This window comes from Pelobates fuscus, chromosome 5 (assembly GCF_036172605.1).
Source record: "Pelobates fuscus isolate aPelFus1 chromosome 5, aPelFus1.pri, whole genome shotgun sequence".
Lineage (NCBI taxonomy): Eukaryota > Metazoa > Chordata > Amphibia > Anura > Pelobatidae > Pelobates > Pelobates fuscus.
This window is the reverse complement of record NC_086321.1, coordinates 150,328,382-150,348,530: the sequence shown is the minus strand read 5'-3', so window position 1 is coordinate 150,348,530 and position 20,149 is coordinate 150,328,382. Positions and strand designations below refer to the sequence as shown.

General features: G+C 39.5%; 1 protein-coding gene across 1 annotated transcript in view; it reads right to left on the bottom strand.

Annotated features, from left to right (window-relative positions):
- The window catches only part of CLTCL1 (clathrin heavy chain like 1), a 93,011-nt gene that overhangs the window by 15,037 nt on the left and 57,825 nt on the right, over positions 1-20,149 (bottom strand). The window contains exons 7-25 of the mRNA XM_063454478.1: positions 19,712-19,909; positions 19,433-19,633; positions 17,700-17,852; positions 16,507-16,629; positions 14,003-14,140; positions 11,423-11,587; positions 11,075-11,255; positions 10,502-10,665; positions 10,087-10,212; positions 8,855-8,997; positions 7,288-7,522; positions 7,071-7,193; positions 2,546-2,691; positions 2,267-2,450; positions 1,980-2,172; positions 1,690-1,847; positions 1,419-1,583; positions 1,159-1,266; positions 689-856 (exon numbers count right to left, since the gene is read on the bottom strand). Coding sequence (XP_063310548.1) covers positions 689-856; positions 1,159-1,266; positions 1,419-1,583; positions 1,690-1,847; positions 1,980-2,172; positions 2,267-2,450; positions 2,546-2,691; positions 7,071-7,193; positions 7,288-7,522; positions 8,855-8,997; positions 10,087-10,212; positions 10,502-10,665; positions 11,075-11,255; positions 11,423-11,587; positions 14,003-14,140; positions 16,507-16,629; positions 17,700-17,852; positions 19,433-19,633; positions 19,712-19,909 — 3,072 coding nt within the window. The remainder of the gene's footprint in view (positions 1-688; positions 857-1,158; positions 1,267-1,418; positions 1,584-1,689; positions 1,848-1,979; positions 2,173-2,266; positions 2,451-2,545; positions 2,692-7,070; positions 7,194-7,287; positions 7,523-8,854; positions 8,998-10,086; positions 10,213-10,501; positions 10,666-11,074; positions 11,256-11,422; positions 11,588-14,002; positions 14,141-16,506; positions 16,630-17,699; positions 17,853-19,432; positions 19,634-19,711; positions 19,910-20,149) is intronic.

The following is a 20,149-nucleotide window of genomic DNA, read 5'->3' as shown; positions in this document are numbered from 1 at the left end:
CCTTACAGCTAGGGGAGTTTCTTTAGCCTACGCCTCTTACCTACCCACTAATCCAGTCCAGACAAGACCACTAATGACAGCAATAAAAGATCATGGTGTGGCAACAACAAGCTCCTCAAGCTCCCTGCACTGACTAACAGCAGTGAGAAGGAAACCAGACACTGGAGCCTGCTCTCCATGAATCCTATTGACCAGACCCTTCTCCCCGGTCAGGATGTTGCAAGGTTAAGAGATCTTTCAAAAGCACATTTGTAACTCCGTCAGGCACGCCCCTTGCTATTTTCCAGCATTCCTAGGGATAGGACACTGATTGGTTAGATTAGTGTCCCTCCTGGAGTTAATGTGAAAAGAATAGAATAGAAGAAGCGGGTAAAAATGGAAAAGGAAAAAAAAAAAAAAAGAACATATTTACCTGCTTTTATTTAGCCTGCAGAGCAAGGAAATTGTTCCATTCAAATGTAAGGTTTTTGAAATAGTTGTCTCAAAGTTATGCATATCCCTTTAACACTTATTTAAGTTAAATATTTCAGTACATATGCCAGACGAAGAAACATATAAGGGGACTACAATTTACTTGATGGTGCATTTCCCAAATAGACAATTATTTATCTCCAGAAGAATTGCAGTGCCTACAATCTGGTAAGAGGGATCTTCAATGACCAGATAATAACAGGATTGATTTACTCACCTTAGGAATGTTCACTCGAGACCAGAAGAGTTCTAGGTGCTCACGCATTTTTTGAGGTTTGAACTTAGAGTAGAGAATAGCGAGCTCTGTGAACATTCCCATGTGTGCACGTTCTAGCCCCAGAGCTGCTTCCAGCAGAGCAATAAGTTCCTCAAAATAACCTTGATCCTTTGAAGAGAGAAAATGGTAAGAATGGATCAAAAGTAGAAACAAATGGCTACATATTAAGAAACATGGTTACAATTCAAAACTATAACGATTACATGTAATACATTTGCTTTAATGAGGTTGTTATAATATTGGCTCTCGAGTCTAATGAAAGTAATTTTCTGACATTGCACTCTGTACATAAAAAATTGAATATACGGTTTCCTTTTAGTAAACTTCAGTAATGCAGAATTTGATGACCAGTGTGGAGACTAGCAATCAAGAATCCTGAACCCCCAAAATATCATTACCAAAACACTCACCTGATAATAACTGATCAGTTCCTCTAACTCATCTGCGTGTATAACAATGTGCAGGCCACAAATCTGAGCCAAGCGAAACTCTGTGCCATCCACGCAAGCAAAGCACACCTAGAGAGATGGAAGAATGGCAAAAGTGAATAACTGAGAAAGACTATGTAAACATTACTCTGCTAGGGTGTATGTCTGTACAACACATAGAAATGGGATTCAATACATGCTATTAACTATTAAATAAAACAAATATTTATAGAATACTTTACCTCTTTCCAGGTGCGTGTGCTATTAGCCTTTCGTGCACTATCCACAGCAGCCTGATACTCTCCAAGATGTACCAATGTTGATGCCAAGCGTGCAAAATTGGATACGTTATTGTATAGCAATTTGGCTGCATCATACATGCTCTCTTCATAACAGCGATCTCCCACCTGCAGGTGTAATAAAACAAAAAAAACGCAACAGAGAGAAAGGGTCAAGTCAAAACTGGACTTTTCTGCATGAATATTGTTTCAGAAATAAGGGTCAGTAAAGTACCTGCTGGATGTGTGCATTGTTAGGGCCACTGACAAATTCTTCCAACTCAGACAGGCGGTTAGTTTTGGCAAAGGCAAAAATAAGTTCAGTTTCCACATACGATTCTCTGGCTTTCTTCCTTGCCATCTGTAAGAATTTTACCAGGTCTTCCCAGTTATCTGAAAACCAAATAAGGGAATATGCTTAAAATACAAAATAAAAATGTAGATGGAATATAATACCACAGCAGTGATTATGCCAAAACCCACAGGGATGTGGTTAATGGAGAGTGAATAAACAAAGGCACTCACTATTTTTACTTGCTGCCTGTACCACTTCCATGTAAGAGGATGGGTCATCAGCTTTAATATAAGAGTCTATGGCTTCCTTCACCAAGTCCTTTTGCAGCTGGGCTCGACCCAACTGGCTCCATACAGCAGGCTCATTGCACCTCTCAGCAAACTCATAAGCACGATCCAAATTCCCAATATGTTCAATTAGAACCTGCAAATTGTGATAGATGGAAAAAAGTAGATGTGCATGATAAGGAAAGGACCATGTGGGCACACAGTATATTCATAGGTGCTGTTTAACATACCTGAATGGCAGACGTGTTTACGTCAAACTTCCTAAAGATGGCAAAAGCCTCTTCAAAGAGCTGGTTGCTAATAGCAATGTTGGCAATATCAGGGGCATCGTAGTTATCCAAGCGGTTGATATATTCCATGACTCGTGTGCGGTCAGCTTTAATGGCCGTCAGAATCAGTAGATTCTGTAAATTTCTGTTAAAAAATAAATAAAATAAAAATCCCAACAAAATAAGGCACCTCTCACGATTACCCAGTTTCACGAAAGCTTCTTTAAATTTCATTCTAACCTGTGTTCACTGAATACAGAGTTGTCCAGCACAATCTTCTCCAAGAGCTCTATGAGCTCATTAGGGAGGTCCGCAGTCATGAAGGCTTTCACAGTCACAGACACTTCTTCAGGGTCCTGAGTTTCTGAAAGGGCTGTCTGCACCACCTTTGGAAAAGAGACAAGCAATGGCATTTATCAATCAATTTCTATCATGACCAATACATTTCACATGTGAAATTTATATTATATAAAACATGTTGTGAGGTTCATATGAGCTTACTTTTAAAGGAAGGAAAAAAAAAAAACTACAAATCCAAAAAAGGACAACTGCTTCTTGTCACTAAATCCTAAAAGGACAATTGCCTCTTAACAATTTTAGCTTAACTTAGGTAGGTTTGTTGCACAAGTTATGTACCTTTAGCCTCTGTGCTCAATTCTCTGCTATTTAGGCATTAAATCACTTTATTTCTTCAGCCCTAGCCAGTCCTTACCACACACCTAGCAATGACTTACATAGCCTTCTAAAAAAGATTTAATTTCCAAACTTCTCTCAGGATAGTGTTTTTATATAAGTATATCTTCTATTTTGTTCTCTGTTAATTTTCTGTTAGTGTCAAGTAAACTCCGGCGTGAGTTTAGGGAAAGTGAAGTTAAAAAAAAAAAAAAAATCTAAACTGTGCAAGAAGAAACCATAATTCTTTGAAACCTACAGACTTGTCTGCATCAGAGAAGCATATTTTTGGACCTATTCCATCACAATTAATATTTCATTAGTAAACAATTATTTAAAGGAACACTAATTAATAAAAAAAAAATGTATTAAATCAATTGCATAGCTTGTGTGCCTTGAAACCCTTTCACATAACATTTTCTAAAATGAATATACTTACCTTTATTCCATCACCAACAGCAGTTCCCTTAGACAGCTCCACCCCATTTTATGTAATCAAGTCAGATAACATCGGTCCATTCAAATGTTTCTCACTGAGAAGCATTGAATGCAATGCTTTTCTATGAGAAGCCATGAACGCTGTGCACATTTACGAACTGCTCACAAATCCTTTATTTGGTAGCCTTCAATCTAGGGAGAGCTGGACTGAGCTTTAAATTTTACGGGCATGCTAGTATCTGTGCCCAGATAATTGCTCTGTGTGAAGTGTACGGAGGCCCTGCCTATGAGATTAGTCTTTCTGAAGAGGTTTTACTTGTTATATACTGAGTGGAAATTAAATATAACTACTGGTGACATGGGGGATCCAGGCCAGTCAGTGAAGAACCTCCTCTCTTACTCCCCTCCACAGATTTCTGTGGCTGTGAAAGATCTTGAAAGCACTTGATTTATCCAATTCCATTAATATCAGCAGGCTATGCTGACATCATGGTATGCCTGGAAATGAAATCAAGAAAGTGAGAACCCCAGCTCTCTGACAAAAAGGGCTTAGATAGGTCACTAGAAACCTCGCTTTCAAGCCTTCAAACAATAAAACTAGACAACACTGGTGGGATAGGAGAAGGAGGAGAATATATATGATAGACACTAAACATTCTCCATAGAGTTGCATTGATTTAATGCATCTCTATGGGGAGATGCCGATTGGTGCAGTGCGGCAATTTGTCGTGTGTGCACAAAAGACTCTAAATGCTTTCCTATGGAAAAGCAGTGAATTGGCTTAGATAACCAAAATTGATCAGCTCAGCCACAGAGGCGTAAAAAGATGAGTAAAATCAGTTTCATGACTCTGAAAAGGAGGCCTGTTTGCATACATAACACTATAGTGTCCTTTAAAGTAAGCTTTTTTTTTTTTTTTTTTTTTTTTTATATTCTTTATTTTTGCAGTGCGCAGGTTAACAAACGAGCCCATGGTGCCACAACAGCAGTCCAGGGCTAAGCATACATGTGCATGTACAAAGTGGCATTGAGAGGGTCTGCACATTTTTATATTTGTATGAGTGTGAGTCGTGTGACTGTCGCTCTACGAGCTTATGCTTACTCCATAAGGTGTGAGTCGGGTGTCTATGATGACCTATTGTGCACTAGGTGCTAGGTTTGATCGCAGGTTGTGTCGCGAGTAAAGCCTATGTACCTAGGCTCGTGTTGCATGTCAAGGCCATGGTACCTGAGTGTGAGCCCTGTCGAGCCTCAGTGTGCGGTGAGTTTGGTCCGTCGTTGGCACTAGAGGTGCAGCGCCTAGTGTAGGGGCTGCTTCCGCCGGTCAGCTGGGGGGTCAGTCGAGAACAGGTCGATAACAAGAACAAGTTGGGGGTCATGTAACCTGGTTATGGGAGTGAGTGTGAGCTGCGGTGTAGCTGAAACTAGAAAAACATTAACAATGCTGACATATTTTGCCATGGAGGGGTAACTTAGGGTTTGTTGCTTATAAGTTTAAATGACATGGCCGTGAGGAGAGTTCAGGTAGCCCCTTCCGCTTGTCGGACCGCAGGGGGCTGACGTGGGACGAAAACGGACACCTTCGCCGGATCCCAGTGTTGCTTTGCGATACCTCCTCTTTGAGGTTCACCTGACGGCAGCGATTCTGACGGTAGTCCCAGTGTGCGCATTACGGCCGTTGCTTCGGCGATGTCGTGGACTGTATGCTGCGTTTCTCCCTGGAAAATCTGCAGGGTTCTCGAGTTCCGCCAGCGGTATTGTACGCCGTTCAGCCGGAGGATGGTAGTGCAGGGTCTAAGGGTTCTCCGCCACGCCAAGGTACCCCCAGATAAATCTGGGTAGAAGGTGAGCTGCATTCCTTCGAAGGTGTAGGGGTCTCGGTTCTTGAGGGCTGTGAGCATTGCTGCTTTGTCTCGTGCGCTGCGTAAGTGGACTATCAAGTCTCTTGGGGCCGTTGCTGGAGCCTGGGGTGCCTTCGGAATGCGGAAGCAGTCCTCCACGGACAGGGATTTGGCCTGTCTCGGGGGTAGTAGCGCCGCTACGAGGCGTCTCAGCATATGAGGCAATTCTTCAGTTTGTATGGTTTCCGGGACCCCTCTAATTTTCAAGTTGCTCTTGCGTCTGGCGTCCTCCAGCATTGCAAATCTGGCATCATATAGGTCATTTTGCTTTTTGAGCCCCAGTATGGTGTGTTGCATGTCAGTTATTTGCTGTGTATGTGCACCTGCAGTAGTTTCCACAGCACCCAGCCGGCCTGTCAGGCCCCGGAGGTCCGCACGCAGGTTCGCCATATCTGCCAGTATGGTCTGTTGTAAGCCTGCCAGCAGGTCCTTAAGCACCGCCGTTGTCACCGGATCCTTGTCTGGGCTGAGCGGTGTCACGGCTGGCGGTGGTCTCGCTGGCGCCATGTCCACCTCGTCGTCCAGCGATAGTTCGTCGGACAGGTCTGAGTAGGCCCCAGAGTAGTCGGCCATATTGGGCCTGCTGGCCTGATGCGCCCGTCTGAGGAGTGCGCCAATGTCCTGGCCCAGGTGAGGCTTGTCGGCTTTTATTTTTTTGTTTTTCCGACCCATTATGTGGTGTGGATCTCACTCCCGCCTCTTCAGTTTTCTCGATCGGGATTTGCTTCGGTAAAATATCGAAATCTCTAGCTGTGTCCCGGAGCTCTGAGACCATGCGGCCATTCAGTTCAGTTGCTTAGCCACGCCCCTCTTAAAGTAAGCTTTTAACACATGTTTAATAACAAATGCACACACCACTTTTTTATGCATAATTAAGCAAATCCTATTAAATGCCTTGAAATAGCTAGTTTCCCAATGTATCAGGTATTCCCTTGAGGTGAGGAAGTGGCAATATTTAAAATGTAGGAACAGTAACTTGCAGGAAAAAAAGAGGGGATTATTATCGAAACAGTTTTAGCAGTTGCAAATATGAACCTAAAAAAAATAATAATCTTATCTCCATGATTAAAACAATGTCTGAAACCCAGCAAGAATTACTAATACTGATAGTGGTCAATCACAAGAATTTGAAACCATTGCATAAATTTATAAAAAGGGTAAAGAAAAGCGAGAGATGTAGCATATGCATTCGCTATTTCAAGCACACCTGATGCAACTAATTAAGCCCTTGATTAGTTGCATCACATGGGCTCGAGATAATACCGGTTTTGCATATGTGTGCTTTTGTGAAGGATTCTATTCAAAGGGTTGAATAATTTTGAGACTGGAGAAGTTATTATAAGTTGCATTTTCAGTTGAATTTGGGAAAACCTCTTGAAGCATTAATTGTGTTGCGCTATTTCAATTGTTTTTGTTTGATTAATTAATTGCAAACCACTGAAATTATGTACATTTTGACTATTATCCTAATTTTCTATAGGGGTTGAATAATTCTGATTACAACTGCGCATATATATATATATAAAACTAATTTCCACAATACTTCTCTTTAGAGAAGCATTTGATTGGATACTGCCAGAATGAACAAAAGTAGGCACTGCAAAAATGGTTTGGATCATCTAAGTTTAACTTTTCTTAACCAAGCACCCAACATGTAAAATGTTTAAATGTTGTAGGCATACAAAACAAAGATCCATTCACATAAGACACTATTGCAAGGATATTGTATGTTTGTTGCACTCTTATCAGCTCACCTGGTCAATCAGTTGTCTTCTAAAAGGATTGTTTTCCTCAAGCACACTGGCCCAGAGTTCAGCATCTTTCCTACGTACCAGGTAACGGGCTTCACTCTTGAATAAGGAGTTCTCATTGCACACCTGTAGACAAACATAAATTGAAGAAAATAAATCACTATAACTGCATACATACGCAAACAAACATAACATTCTATTGCAAATCCAATACACCCACCTTAATGAGTTCCAAATCACACTGCCCCCTTTCGTAAGCCACACAAGCTAGATGAGGATCCCTTTTTTCGCAGTACTTGCCCACCACACAGCTATCATAGAATGGGTTCTCCCGCAAGAAACGTTCAGGGTTATTGTTGCTATCAATGTAGATTTTAGCCAAAGCATTGTGTGTAGCAGGCTCCTCACAACCCTCATGTATTCTGGATTCCAACCAAGGTAAGAGCAACTTCAACCTGACCATATGGAAAAGAACCATCACATGAATTTCAGAACAAGTTTAAACCAAATGAAAAACATAACTTGAGAAATTGGTAAACCTTATTCTCACATAAACAGGAATTCTCAGTTTTACCATGACAAGCACGATATCCACATTTCAACCCATTAAATACTAAACAGGATATTTGTCAAAGCGACTTTTTTCTCTTGCACGAAAAATAGTTGGGAAAAAAAATACCACTTAACTTTCTGTAATTAAATTAATCTAATTAAACATCTAGAAAGACAAAAGGAGTAACTCTGTTTTAAGCAACAGCAGAGCTCAAAATTTCCATTTGTCCACAAGTCATTGGTGAGTAGAATCCTTGGATCCTGCAGACTTGCAATGGTAAATAATTTGTATGGCTGTTTAACAGTGTAGGACTTTTTAGCCCTGACAAGAGTTGACAAGACTTTTTAGCCAAGACATTGTTGTAGGGAAGACAGGTTGAGGATGAAAAAATAATAAATATAAATATAAATATAAAACAAAGGAAAATTAAATGAAGGCAGTGGGAACAGGGGGGGGGGGGGGGGAAGGTGAAAGATCAGCCCCCTAGTATTAGTAGTATTCTTTTGTAAAAATGCAGAATGCCAGGTCACCTTGCCTGCCAAAGAAAGGAAGCTGCTTCACCTTAACGTCTCATCCCTACAGCAAGGGGAGTTCTCCCATAGAGGGAGAGGCCACACATTTGGGAATTTATCAGTGGAAATAAAGTATAAGAAAGAGGAAAACAAAAACAAACCCGCTAAAAAAGAAAAAAAATTACACATCTGAATCTCCTTGTTGAAACTATAAAGCTACAGACATTCCTCTGCCCATACTGGCCCTCTCATTACTTTCAGTACACAAAACAGGGCTAGCTCTGTTCATATGCTACATACAGCTCTAAACATCAAAGGAATCTTGCAGTTATTACATGAGGGCCTGCACAGGGGTGTAAAAGCTATTTAGTTCCACAACTAATATTATTAACCTATGTAATATACTAATAGAAGCCACCACACTGCTTCCTTTATTAGTCTTACGTACAGCTTTATTCATTTGTTTTCATGAATGTAGTTTTATGAAGCAAATATAGACAGTGTGCAGCAATAATGTTTAGCGTCTCCACAGCCTGCATTGGCTGAGATTGTCAAGTTTGATGATATCAGCCAAGGAGTGGAGCGGGCCAGACATCCAAATAATGTTTTCACAGCTCTAATGACAGGAATACATGTTTGTATTCCTGTTACTATAGTGTTCCTTTAAATGGGAAACCAGCAGGTGCACATCAAGTATTGTTTTATATATTCTTGCTCCCCACCTGTTCCGTTTCTCCACTTCAGCAACCAGCTCATCTGTGGAGAACTGACCATGTACAACCATGATCAGGTTCTTAATAACATCCTCCGAGCAGTCAACATCGAGGAGTCCTCCCACCACGGCAGGAATACGGCTGGGGTTGACCTACAAGCAGACAAACATTTCTGTCATTGACGGCAAAGCATTCACACTGACACAGCAAATTGTAACAGTTTATTTATAGAACGCTACACAAACTATTTGCTATATGCTTGTCTTTTAGATATATGGACCTTTAGTGTTTTGGAATAGGATAAAAGGAAAACATATGATTAGTAGGCTAGAAGCTTATTAAAGAACTGGCAGATCTTAATACACTTTGGACTGGAAGATGACAGTCCCTATTTACCCTTGTAGCACATTTGGTACACTATTTCAGTGTAATAATTATATGTGTATTTACTGCTCAAAATATAGCAATTTAAATATCATGCGATGTGTAAATAATAACAACAACAAAGTATTTAACCAGGAAAGGTACATTCAGATTACTCTGGTTTTCAAGTATGTCCTGGGGAGGTTACCTTAGCCCAACATCCAGGGGGTTACGATTACCCAATTTAATGGTACTGTCCAAAGGTTTTCTAGGGACTGTAAATGGCATATTTTCTCAAATACATGAAACGCTTTCTGTTCAAATTCAAATAATTAAATGGTTACAACCTATGTGAGGAGAAGACCTGCATCTGGGGGGTAAATAATTACCCAATAAACTCTTGTTGGACTGGATAAGGTCCAGAATAAGAAATCCCTGAATGGTGGCGCCTTTTCCTGGTTTGGGGGCAGTTATGTGTGTGTATAAATAAAAATCTTCCTTTCTCTGACAGTTTTCACTGTCCATACTCCATTTTTACATAGTATCATGCCTGTAGCTGTACAGTCTCTTTCAGCTATGCAACTACAGGATATTTGATAGTAATTTGCTTATTTATGCATTTTTAATTATCTATATAATGCATTTTACAGGAGTTTTCCCCCAAAAATTCCCCTTTAAAAGTCCAGTTATAAATAAAGTTTTTATTCTCAATGTAGACTATCCATCAGTTGCATTTCCAAAAAAACCAAACAAGAACAAACTACACACACTTTAACCTGTATCACTTGTAGACATATAATTTCTGTGGTGAAGCAGATTAAGGGTGGGATTTAAAAAAAATAAAAAATAAAAATGTATATATACAATCTCCGACTAACCTTTTGCACATAAATTTCAATGTATTTCTGGAGGTTATTGCGGTAAAGATACAGAACCAGGTCATGTACAAAGTCGAAACGGTCGCAGACAATAATCAATGGCAGCTGATCTGTAAGCTTGGCCTCCTAATGTTAAGAAGACAGAAGTTGAGATAAATAGAGCAAATTGTAATTACCTTCCTTTATGTTCATGAAGCCTAAAAAGAAAAATGTAATTGACCTCCATTTTATTCATGTCCATGAAGCCTAGCAAGAACCTCTAAACAAATTATACAACCACAGTCACAAAATAAAACGAACTGTTAGAAACGGCAACATATTTATATACCTATTCCCTTTTCTCTTACTGTCTGTAACTTTTAGATATATTGTACTGCATATTGAATATAAAAAAAAATAAACAAAGGGACCCTGCCTTGAGAAAATTCTTGACCCGCTCCGGATTGTAGCAGTTGCTTTCACGGCAGATCCGTTCCACCTCCTTTATCTGCCCTGTTTTGCAGGCTGCCTGAATATACTTAAAGTGTACATCGGGGTCTTGACTGAAATTGACAATGGACCCGAGGAAGTAAAAGAGCCCTAGAAAGAACACAACATTTGTGATTATTAGTCAAGTTGCTTAAAATAACCGTTTTAATATATTAAAAAAAAAAACCACAACGTGCATCCTATACCATGTTTTCAATCAAGACAAATCAATTTGTGAATAAAGTTATTACACTATGCTGATCCAATCTATACCGAAAATACACAGCAGCTTCTAAATTACTTTCATAACCACTTCACTAGCAAGTTTTGTTTGTTAAAATAATAAATAAAGAGTACAAGAGCAAAAAGTTGAATAATCGCTCAACTGGGTAAATTGACCAGAATATAAACACGTGGGTATAATGTCCACTTACAAAATACAATGTTAGACCCGACCACACATTTGTACATTACAAGAGGAATTATGTTAATTGTAACCACTTAATTAAAACACAGATACCTTCATAACTCTTGAAAGATTCAAACAGTTCAACCAAGGATTGTGTGCCCAGCTGCTCATGGTATTTGGATGCCACCTGAACACAGAGTTGAAGATTCTGCCGTATGTTTGCAGATAACATGGCACGTAAGCACTCCACTGAATCCTCCACAGATAGGGAACCGAAGAAATTTACCAGCCACTGGGGAAAGAGAAAAGCAATTCTAGGTTGTGGGATCACGTGTTTAACTACAATATTTGTACATCCACATTTTTTCAACAAATATACTGATCTTCTTTTGCTAACTCTGCAAAGTAATGGTTCCCCATGTAAAAAGTGAAAGTGAGCATGAGCCAGGTGAAGCTTACCTCGGGGTTCAAAAGGTGTGTGTGCACCACTGCTCGCTTGATATCATACGGATCAGTGTAATGCTCGAGCGCCCTCTGCAGAAGTCCCGCTTTCTCACACAGCTGGGCAATGTGGGCCCGGTCATAGTGAGTGAACATTTGGTTTCCAAGAATTGCATCTGCAACCTGACACACAAAAATGAGACAGCCTGTTTTACTAAAGATAAAGCAAGTAGACAGGATACCTTAAATGTACAGTGCCAATATAACCACACATACGTTCAGGATTATTCAATAAAGTGTGAAGTTTTGAGAATGCATTTTTTTTTCTTCTTGTGGTAGATGGTCAGTTAGACCGGTATCGGGGAAGAATTGATGACACAGCAGCTTCTGGGGGCTGGAGCTGGCATGGGATTGGTTGAAAGTTGCAAGCAGAAAAAGAGCAGGAAACTGGAACAGTATAAAAAGAAGCAGCACACATGTAATCCTGTCAGAGTGGACTGAAGCAGGAACGATGCAGACGGACTCTCGGAAACTTCACGGCTTCAGATGATTTAATGTTAAAGGGTCACTCCAGACCCCTAAGTAAGAGCAGACAGAAGTGGAGTGTCCGTTTAAAGACTTGGGCTTTGGCAAAGCGGCTATATTGGATTGGTGCAAATGCAATCAAGAAGATTGGGAAATGTAATCAGACTAGTTTTCAGTTATACGTGTGTGATGATTTGATTTAATGTGGTCTCTTCCTCTTGTCATTCTTTTATTTTCAGGTACCGTAAAAATTTTTGGATTCTAGGTCACTCAAGGGGTCTGGCAGGCCATGTAAAGAGCAAGAGCCAGCATATATGGGCGAAACCAGAACTTCAATCAGGGCAATGTACAAATATAGTTTATCTGAGATTTTGGAATTATGGTCATTAGGTTGGATTGTTCTACATGGCCAGCTACAGCAATTTTTTAATCATTCACATAGTGGTAACATTGTAGGTTTAGTGAAGTCTGTTTATTGCATGGTTTGAGTTATTGGATCATTAAGGAATAATTTCCTGTAACTGTTTTAGCTTGATCAGAGAGCAAGATGGCCAACTACAGCTATAAAATAGGGCAAATAGGGAGTAGTGTAGATCTTGTTAAAACTCTTCATTTACGGCACTGTTTAATACATTTTTTAGTTCCCCTTTGTGCATTATTTCCTTCAACGGTTTCAGGAGTTGGTCCCGCGATTGCTCTGGTTAGAATCGCAAGAGTAACGGTGTTGAAGTTAAGCATTAAGCTGGGTATTTTACATATACCTATATAGTAAGGTCCAGGTTAATTTGGCAAGTTAATATACATATTGGAGTTAATATACTTAAGTTGGAGTTACAAAACATGATGGAAGATTCTTGGCTGAGGGGGGTCTCAGCTGGGGTAGTGTCTACCTCCGTTGAGGCGGTGGGGCAAAAGTTATTCTCAGGGTCAAGTTCTGAGGAGGGACATGGTGATAAATGGTTTTAAATAAAAGGCGGTCATGTTAGTTATGACTGACTGGCAATATGGTGGTTAATAAAATTAAATGTTTTAAAAGTTGGTGAACCATATGTTATATGGCTATGGTTACAAAGTTATGGTTGTAAGCTTGAGCTTTAAATAAACACCACAGCCAAGCCCATTGAAAAGTAATTAAACGTTGTCTGTGGTTATGGTTATTGAGGTTTATATGAATATTGCCTACCATACATATATCTACCCCTATCCACTGTTTATCTCTCCACCATTTGGTTATATTCCCCTGAAGCTTTAGTCATAGTTAAGAAGCGCACACAGTCTATGTAGTCCATAGGAGACAACACTGACAATCCGTTTCTCTCCCATCCCCATACTCCATCCCGAGAGTATATAATGAATTGGATCAGTCAGGAAAAAGACCCAGACAAAACTACTGGAGCTTTTTTTCCCCACCAGTGTAGTTTTACATGTGTAAAATTAAACAAAGTTCAGTTCAGCAACAGATCTATATAAAATGCATTTTGGTACAAACATAAGTACACTATAGTACACAATTAAAAAGACCCAACCTATTTTCTTAATCCAGCACAACAGTTTAAAAAAAACAAAAAAAAAACAATGCACACACCTATAAATGAGAGAGCCTGGAAAGATTTGTTCCAGGTGGTCAGGGTCAATCCCACCCTCCTATACTCCCAGGTTATAGCAAAATACAGTAAACTGGGCAGTGTATCTATGAATAGTAGTTGTAGCAGTATGGCTTTTATCAGTTTATTGAGAAGTTGAAGTCCGTCTATGTGGTAACTGGAATGGCTCTTTTGGGCTAAACTTTTTAGTACACAATTCTCTGCTGGAGCAAACATTGTTATTAGGGGGATATGATCAGTCCACACAGACCAAAATGAAATAACCTTGATTCAAGCTTCTCATCCTGGTGTAGGAGAACACTAAGCAGTGCATCAAATGAACACTTTTAAAAGGTTATTATTTTATTATTATTTGCCAAAAAAATTTAATGCAAAATGTGAATAATTTTTAATGCATAATCGTACCTAGAATATTAATTTAATAAGTCAGGTTCCATTGCTAAAATACGCAGGAGGCCCAAGGGCATACCTGTGGAGCATGGATAAGGTTCATCTCAAGCAGGCGAGTCTGCAAATGACCCTCAGTCGGTCTGTTATTCTTCAATGCATCAAGCAGGAATGATGTGCACTGCTGGATCAGACTGTTCTCCATAAAGACATCCACAATCTAAGGACAAAATAGTATATGTGATGCTGAAGACAAGTTGCAAACTAAATGATACTTGTTCTCTGTATATATAAAAAAAAAAAGGTTTGTCCTTCTGCATTGGCCCAGATAATACGGAAGACTTATTTCTACATTGTCCATTTAAAATCTCCTCGGATGGTAAAAAAAGCCTGGGAGTGCAAGGCTAGCCCTCCCTACCATATCACTGCCATTCATGACTGGAAGGTTTAGGATGCAAAATACATAAGTGAATCTTCCATATTACCAGAGCAGCTGCAAAGTGCATGTGTGTTTTAGGTTCTTTAAAAAAAACAAACAAAAAAAAACAAAAAACTAACATTTATCCAATAAATGAGTTAATAAAAATGGGGAGATGTCACCAAAAAGGATGATGGTACCATAACAACTACAATGATCAGCCACTAATTGTCGTACAATACTATATATAATTTTATTGCATGTTAGAACTGCTTGAAACCAAAGCTGTACAGGGTACTACATGTTCCCATGTCTGCAGTGAACCACCAGTGACAATCAAATGCAGTTTTTGATTAGATAAAGGAGATTGAGAACTTGTACTTAGATATACAGACTGTGGCTGCAGTTAGAAACACTGCTAAAAAGAATAGTTATCCAATTAATAAATGCAACCAAAACGGATTTATTTAACTTGTTCTAGTTGTTTTCCAGGACAGAACATCACAAGCATTTTTAATGTTTACTGTAGCAACACTGTCACTGAAGGCCAAACATATTATTATACATGATACAGACATTGCAGAACAAGAACATCAATAAATAAATGCAGATGTGATTAGCTACATGTAACACATGGATTCTTAATTACATTGTGTAGACCTCTTGACCCATAATTGGTTTATACTGTATTCTCCACCAGAGAGATGTAATTACATCCTAATTATTGATAGGCGTATAATTGGTCCGTTTAATGTAAAAATAGAATGAAGAACCATTAAATTATCCAGCTGGATATCATCTTTCCTGCATTCTTACTCATTAAATAGTCCAAATTCATTATAATCCTGCAGTTAGTTATGTTACATTTAATTTACATTTGCTGAACACAATAGGTGCTGCTTGGTAAATCTTTACAGAACACCCTGAACAGCCAAAACCCATTGCAGAAATTATTCTAAATAGTTAAAGGTAAAAGAAGAAAAGCTAGTTAGATGTTGTAGTAGGTATATCGCCCTGCTTTCAATAACCCAAACATCCAAATAATCAGTGATACAGTTAAAGGACCACTATAGGCACCCAGACCACTTCAGCTTAATGAAGTGGTCTGGGTGCCTGGTCCAGCTAGGGTTAACCCTTTTTTCTATAAACATAGCAGTTTCAGAGAAACTGCTATGTTTATATTAGGGTTAATCCAACCTCTAGTGGCTGTCTCATTGACAGCCACTAGAGGCACTTGCGTGCTTCTCACTGTGAAAATCACAGTGAGAAGACGCCAGCATCCATAGGAAAACATTGTAAATGCTTTCCTATAAGACTGGCTAAAAGCGCGCGGCTCTTGCCGCGCATGTGCATTCAGCCGAAGAGGAGGCGTAGAGCTCCCCGCCCGGCGCTGGAGAAAGAGGTAAGTTTAACCCCTTCCTCTCCATCCAGCCCGGCGGGAGGGGGACCCTGAGGGTGGGGGCACCCTCAGGGCACTAAAGTGACAGGAAAACGAGTATGTTTTCCTGGCACTATAGTGGTCCTTTAACCCCTTAAGGACACATGACATGTGTGGCATGTCATGATTCCCTTTTGTTCCAGAAGTTTGGTCCTTAAGGGGTTAAAGGGGTTCAGCTAAAAAGGAAGATGTTATTTGGCAAGACCAAAGGGAGAGGGAGAGAACAACTGAGGTGTTAGTAACTAATCAGTATCAATCATATTAGACCCAGAGGTGCTGAATCTCTGTTCAATGTCTAATGTTGCAAATATGTGTGAAACACTTTCCACTTGCATTAAAATAAAAAACAACAACAAATGATTACCTCAGCTCAACAGCATACATAATCACTCTCTCTCTCTATGCTCGCAAAACCATTCCTCATATACTTTGAGGTAGCCCAAGACTAGCCTTGTCTAGTACAGAAAACTGGGGACTAGACTAAATAGCCTACAAATAATTACATAAGTATGCATTGCCGATTTCTGGGCATTTGTGTTATTGATAGGGAGATAAACCTAATACAACATCCAATAAGTTTAAATTTTTCTTTAATCTCTTTTATTGTCTTTTGGGTAAATAGGAAAGAAGGGGGAGGATTAGTTACACAGGTAACATTAAAGTCGCTAAAAAAAAAAAAACACCAAAAAAAAACAACAGGGCTTTTCCCCAGTTAAAATTAACTCCTTACCTGGTTGATGTTTGCTAAAGGTTCCTCATCTTGCACTAGCATCTGGGAGAACTGGAGGCCCTGCTCTGGACTTATCCGCATGACACTCCGAAGGAGGAAGATCCAGTCTGGTGTGTAGCCAACCTAAGATGGTAACATGGTTATCCACAATAATGAAATATATGAACTTTTCTTTTAACTAGACAAGTACAACATGAATTAGGGAGCGACAGATTATCGGTTTTACCAATATTATCGTCCGATATTAGGTATTTTCGGCAATATTGGTATCGGCCAATAGAGATACCGATATTGCCAATAATACATACCAAAACCGCCGGGCCCATTACAAGCCCGGCGATCCTGGAGGGCCCGCAGCAAGCTGTTACAAACCTTTCCAGCAGCTCCATGTGTACATCTGGCGAGTCCCGCGGCCGTAAGAGCGTTGCCACGGGTTACCATGGCAACGCGCCGCGCGGCACGCAGACCGCAAGATTTACACAGGGGAGCTAAAGGAGCTGCTGGGAAGGTAAGTAACAGCTTGCTGGGACCCCTCTGCACAGACCATGCCACTGGACCACCAGGGAATGCCATAGCCCCCCTCCCTGGCCAGGCAACAAGCAGGGAGGGAGGACAAAAAAAATAAAACAAATATTAAAATTAAAAATGCCCTCCCTCCCCTCATTTTACACAAATTCCATCCCTTCAGAAACACTACACACACACACACTGAATTATATACACACACACACACACACACACACACACAGTGTATATAATGCAGAGTGTGTGTGTATATAATGCACCACACACCCACACTGCATTCTATACACACCCACACTGCATTCTATACACACACTGCATTCTATACACACACTGCATTCTATACACACACACTGCATTCTATACACACACACTGCATTCTATACACACACACTGCATTCTATACACACACACTACACAAACACACACACTTTGCATTCATTATATGCACACACTGCATCCACTACATGTGGCATGTATATTTTGTGCATTTACCTTTAGAAATTGTTTATTTTTTCAAAATCGTAAATGTACAGAATATCGGCAAGTTATCGGCTATCGGCCTGAAAGTTCACAGATTATCGGTATCGGCTCTAAAAAAACAATATCGGACGATCCCTAACATGAATCACTGTAAAGGATAACAGGACATATATTGGGGGAGGTCTTACTTTTTTGGCATACAGCACTATTTTTTGGAACTGTCCCGTCTCTGCAAAGCACTGGATCACTTTATTTGGTACACTAGCACGTAGGTAAACACTTAGAGCAAGAGTCGGATCAACAGCCTTCACCAGGTCTCCAAGCTCCTCAGAACACTCCAGCTGAAAAGAAAAATATAGAGTATTCGTCACACACTAAAATTCACAATGACAATCCCTATAAAGATTGCCATAAATGTATCCTTCAAAATATGGCCACAGTCAACACAATATTTAAACAATTTATTTTTCAAGATTTACTCAACTCTTTGACAATATTTAGTACATTTACACTTTTGTTTTTAATTCACAGGAACCAGCTGATACAGACGTATCCACTTGTCTGCACTTACTGTTCTAATTTTCTGGAAATGAGAGCTAGAGAATTAATGACAGGGACTAGAATGTCTCTATACTATCTGCACAGTACAGTACATTCAAAAATATCGAGAAGGGGAGATAAAGGTGTTTTATTTCAATACAATTCTAGATAAGCACCCACTTACATTGTTTACTGTTGCTCATATTATTGTGAACTGTCTACAAATACATGTTTGTTATGCAATGCAGTACGAAAATAAAGAATGAAAAAAAAAATAAGATGAGCATCTTATGATCAATGTTGTCTTGTTTATGATATTTATGGCTAAAAATAACTTTGATTATAATAAGAAAGTTGAAAAAAAAATTTCAGTTCAGATTTAAGAATGTATTTAAAACGTTTGGACGCTGTGCACATGTGCCATATCGTAGACTAAGGGAGGCATCAAGTGAAAAGCAGGAGAGTGACGGCACGTACGACCGAAGAGAGAGAAAGGAGAGGACCTCACAGGGACATGTCAGGGGATCCAAACTTAACCCACAGGGGACCCATCTGTTAAGTCACAATTAACTCTTGTATGTCACTAATTCCTGTTATGTTTGTCTTTTATCTTTCTGCACTGGAAGAATGTATGTCATCACCAAAACTCGTGAAAATTTTCCAAAAAAAAAAAAAAAAAAAAAAGAATGTATTTAAAACGTAAGGAATAAACCCTTGGGTGACCTTGTTTCACTTGAAAGTTTCAACTAACTGAATCTTGTAAGCTGAACATTATTTTGCGAATTGTCTCCAGTACATGATCTGGCACTGCCATCTTGTGTTAGGAAAGAAATATAGCTTCTTCAGTATCATACAGTAACATTCAAAGTAGGAAGACGTGTATTTGAACTATTTGCTTTATTTGAACACTTAGTAAAATTCACAATCAAACAGCACAGCAGAATGTGTTGATGCTTTATAAAATCCAGTAATAAACATAGCAACAGCTTTAGACTCAAAACGCCAAATCTGGATTATTATTTATGAACGGTGATAAATTAATCCATTATTCCCTACATATGCATCACAATCAAACCATTTATCTGTTTGGAAAATAAGGAAGTGATGGCTAAGCTGGTCCACATAGAGGGCATGGCAAACAAAGGGAACATAATACAAAACGAAGAAACATAGGAGCTGTCACAGCTAACAACAAGAAAGATGGCTTGCAGCTTGATAAGCTTGACGAGCTTCACTTGCTTTGCATTTTATCTTTGGGTACACATTATTTCCACTTTATCTTTGGATAATTTGTTAAGCCCACTGTTTGTTTAAAATAACTTGGGTGGACTAATAACATGATAAATTGAACAAATAGGTACTTAAATTGCATGTAGCTTACCTTATCTTCCTTCAGCCACTTTTCCAAGAGCTGCTTGCGCCCTTGCTGCAAAACAGGCCTACAAAGCTCTAGTGACTCCAGCTTGTTTAGCTGCCCTTGATCCAATAGTATACCAAAATACTGGAGCAGGGGTGATGCTTGCCCAGGCTGAGCAGGAACAGTCTGGAACTTCCTGATTGTGTCTGCTGTGCGCAGGATTCCCTGGAAACATAGATAATAATTTCAGGGAAAATGTATAAGCATCACAGGATGTGTACTATACTGAAAAGAGAAGGATACCTTTGGAGCAGATGCTGCCACCTTTGCTGCCTCTGAGTAATTTCCTTGGGCGAACATTGTGTTGAACTTCCTTGCAAACAGCTCCTCAGCCCCGGCAAGATTGCTACGGATGGCCATGCGAAGACCCAGGTCTGGATTTTGCAGCACATTGGTGGCATAATTCACAATGTTGTCTTCCTCAACACAGACTGAGAGCACCTAGCAGGGGAGTGGTAAAATAAATCACTACAGTAGTATTTGCTATAGAATTTACTTTGTTAATATACTCCTTTTCAAGATTTTAAAATAAGAGAAAAGAGTAAAACTATAGAATTTATTGTGTCTATGTTTCTGAAAATGTGAATGTAGAAACAGATTTTCAAATATGATATCTTGAGCATAATGTAGTGTGTTACATGAGTGTGAGTATAGGCACTTCGGGATAACCTTCTAAAAGTA